A 3628-nucleotide genomic window follows, 5' to 3' on the forward strand; every position below is an offset into this window, starting at 1 on the left:
GCTCATGGAGGGCAGTGAGTTTCTTCAGCCACTAGGCATGGATCATGTCAGGCCCTGGTGCTGTCCAGTTTTTCATACCCGAGACTCTTTCTTGGACATCTGCCACAGTGATGGTTACCGGGGCTTGTTCAGGGAGGTTGCTGTGGTCCTCTCGTAGAGAGGTTAGCCACTGTGCATTGCTGTTGTGGGACGCCTCCCTTTCCCATATGCCTTTCCAGTATTGTTCAGTCTCCAGCCTTGGTGGGTCTGCTCTGTTGTTAGTACCCTGCCATTGAGAGTACACTTTAGCTGGTTGGGTGGAGAAGAGCCGGTTAATCCTCCTGGCTTCATTCTCTCTCGTGTATCTCTTTAGGCGGCTGGCCAAGGCTTGGAGTCTTTGTTTGGCAGTTTCGAGTGCTTCAGGTATGGGCATCTGGCTGTACTTCTTGGGTACTGATCTTTTCATTGCACCCCTTTGGAGCTCTGACAGTTGGCTCACTTCCCTCCTTGTTATCTTGATCTTAGCCTCTAACCGTCTTTTCCATGGTGGGTATTGGGTCTCATGGCTGCTCTTATAGCCAAGCATCTCAAGGATCACTGATGCTGAGTTGAGTGTCCAAGATGTAGCGTCACACTTGTCATGACATGATTACACAATAGATAAGTGATTTTTGGCTCAAGGTTTCCTGGTACAAGTGTACTTATGAATCACCTGGTGTTTTTTATGGATAATCTATGCATTGCACAGAAGACCAATAACAAAACACCATCAGGAAGACCATTCATCCATATCACACGCTTCCTGCTAACAATCTTTGCAAACATGGTCAATGAAGTCCCACAGAAGCACCCTATGCACAATCCAGAAAGAATAATAAGAAATCTTAAAGATGCAACAGACCTTCGCAGTGCTGTTGCTGTGCTGGCTTACTGAAAGTTAGTTCTACAAAACATTAACTTAAAAGGACTGAATTCAAATTCATGCAACACTTTTAATATGTTTGAGGATTTAATTTTTTGGAAAATTATCAATTTTGTCTTGATCAATTTTCACTTGACAATTATATGCTCCTATGTAGTAGTCTGTGCTGTTACGTTACACATTTGGTTTTAAGAACTTACCTAATTTCAGATACTGCCGGAAATGAAATAAAAGGCTCCCAGAAACAGCAAGAAGCAGTAAAACCAGCAGAACCAGGAGAACTATGGCCCAAATTGGAATTTCTATAGAAAAAACGTAAATATCAGTTAGATCTGAAGACATGCATAGTCATAACTGACCTTATATTTTTCTGAACATTTTATTAGTTTACGTAATTATACAATTCAGATAACTCAGATGTTCTTTTAGAGTTGAAAAAAAAGACTTTAAATTGACACAATGGGCAAATCCTTAGTATTAATGCAACTAATGTAAGTGAATAAAATGTTTAAGATTTTTCTTTTACGTCTCTTTCATGAAGTACCTTGAATTGGCCCCCATGTGGCAAAAAAGTAAAGTTTATAATGTGAGTTAACATAGTCAGAACACCACAGGCTTCAGAGGGTCGAAAAGGCAACTCAGAGGATCACTGGCTATCTTCTCTTCTCTCTGGTGGGCATTTACATCTCTCGCTGCCTCATGTTATTGTAGATAACTGTATTATTATTTTCAAAAACTCTGATTCACAAGTATACAAACCGCCAATACTATAGTAGATGGGAAAAAAAGAAGCTATATAACAAGGTCTGGTTTTATAAAGGTTTGTTCAGCCCTGGCATCAACATCAGTATTGAGTTATCGGTCTTCAAGCCTCTTGCTCTAAATGCTTTGTTCAGACTGGGTATTTAAAAGCTGTTGCAAGGTTTCTACATATCTCCCAATTCCAAAAATAAATTTGCACATGCACCTCCAAACACACACGCACACACACGCACACACACGCACGCACACACGCACACACCTACACACACACACCTCTACAAATTCAAACAGTTGTTGTCCAACCAGTATACCAATTGGAGATACACTTTTTAGAACAAAAGTGCTGACCTTTGACATGCAATTGAACATCTGACAGCTTTGTTTCTTCTTCATCACTGATGATGCTGCAGGTGTAGTTCCCACTGTCAGAAAGTTTGGGTTCTCTCAGAGTGAGGCTGAAGTCACCAGAGTCCAGAGCATCAGGTCTCATTGACGTTCGTCCTTTGAAAAGCTCATTTTGATTATGTAGGTTGTCTCCTTCTCGCCGCTGATGGACAGTGTTGGGATTGAGATCAAGGCGGCTCCATTTCACTGTAACCATATCTTGTAATCCTTGGCTGTACTGACAGGGAAGCACAACAGATTGGCTCCACTGAACCTCCACTTTTACAGTCAAGGAATCCTGAGAAGCTGAAAGGGTGTATAGAAAAAAATTAATTAACTCCTTGTAGACCGCCCGACACACCAACCTGTGCCTTACTCACTGATCCACACCACCAGGATCTACAGCACTACGGACTAGAATGACATCCCAATGGTTACAAAGAGAGGGAAGGTCGTCCACCCTGCATAATTAGCTGGCCAATGTGCTCTATGTCTGCTATTGTTCCTTCTGCTCTATGTCTGCTATTGTTGGTGGGTCTGGCAGTTTCGAGTGTTCATTCGGGCCACGATTCTCTCTCTCAGGTCAGTTGCTGTCTCGTTCAGCTTTGATAGTTTGTTCATTACTGGGGCTGCATACCCAGTTTCGGGGTGGGGAGTAGTTAACTCCCCCCTGATCTTACCTTTGGGCTCCTCCCTTTTGCCGTAGCATTTGTGTTGTACCTCGTCAATCTCAAGTTGTGATAGCAGTTGCCATTTGCGGATGTTGGAGCACTGAGCTACTAGTTGTTTGGCAGTCATTGTAGACTGTGGGTGTCGAAGTAACCATTCCACCCTCAGTCTTTGCATGTAACCCCTCTGACTAGGGTTACTTGAGTAGTAGCATTCCAACAGATCCATGTTTTCGTCTCTCGCCCATTTCCGTCTTGTTCCAGTAGCCCATTTTTCATCAAGGTGCTCTGGTTCCCCAGCACCTGACGCAGACCTTGTTTGGCCGGGCGTCGTCTGAGCCGGCATGTTATGCATATCAATGTCTCTCATGGTATGAGGTAGGCTATATAGCTCCAAGGGTCTTGCCTAAGGACCCACACTGCATAGCTCAATTGCACTGTTGTAACTCGCCCCAGCCCGGATGGTAGACTGGTGTCTACCCACTGAGCTATACAGTCAGCTATATATATATATATATGTATCTATATATTGTTAAGAAAATAAATTTAAAATAAGCCAGTTGTAAAAACTTAACCATATGTTCAATATTAGATAAAATTAATGGTGTTTCAAATAAGAAAATTCACTTCAAATTATATCCACACAGCAAATTCAAAAGTGTTAAATGTTTTGGTGTTAGTAGACTTTGTGCAAAAGCAGACTTAATTTTACTCTAATAGAGTCACATTCTGTTTATGTAACTCTGGGGTGTATATTATTAGTAGTTAAAATCCAGTGTTAAAACAAAGTGTTTCCAGATCAAATCTAGAGGTGTTAAAATAGAATCAATAACTCTTTACTTCTTAACTCTGAACTCCACCAGCGGCTCTAACACTGACTCCGCCCGCAGAATCACAAATTCCACTGAAGCAA

General features: G+C 42.0%; 1 protein-coding gene across 1 annotated transcript; it reads right to left on the reverse strand.

Annotated features, from left to right (window-relative positions):
• Positions 1 to 1075: 1075 nt before the first annotated feature.
• LOC107834656 (myelin-oligodendrocyte glycoprotein-like) lies at positions 1076 to 2845 on the reverse strand. Its single transcript, XM_016666324.1, has 3 exons — positions 2728 to 2845; positions 2012 to 2353; positions 1076 to 1203 (listed from the first exon to the last, which is right to left on the reverse strand). Exons 1-3 carry the CDS (start codon positions 2843 to 2845, stop codon positions 1076 to 1078), a joined length of 588 nt encoding a protein of 195 aa, XP_016521810.1.
• Positions 2846 to 3628: the final 783 nt, after the last annotated feature.

This window comes from Poecilia formosa, unplaced genomic scaffold (genome assembly GCF_000485575.1).
Source record: "Poecilia formosa unplaced genomic scaffold, Poecilia_formosa-5.1.2 Scaffold707, whole genome shotgun sequence".
NCBI classification, from domain to species: domain Eukaryota; kingdom Metazoa; phylum Chordata; class Actinopteri; order Cyprinodontiformes; family Poeciliidae; genus Poecilia; species Poecilia formosa.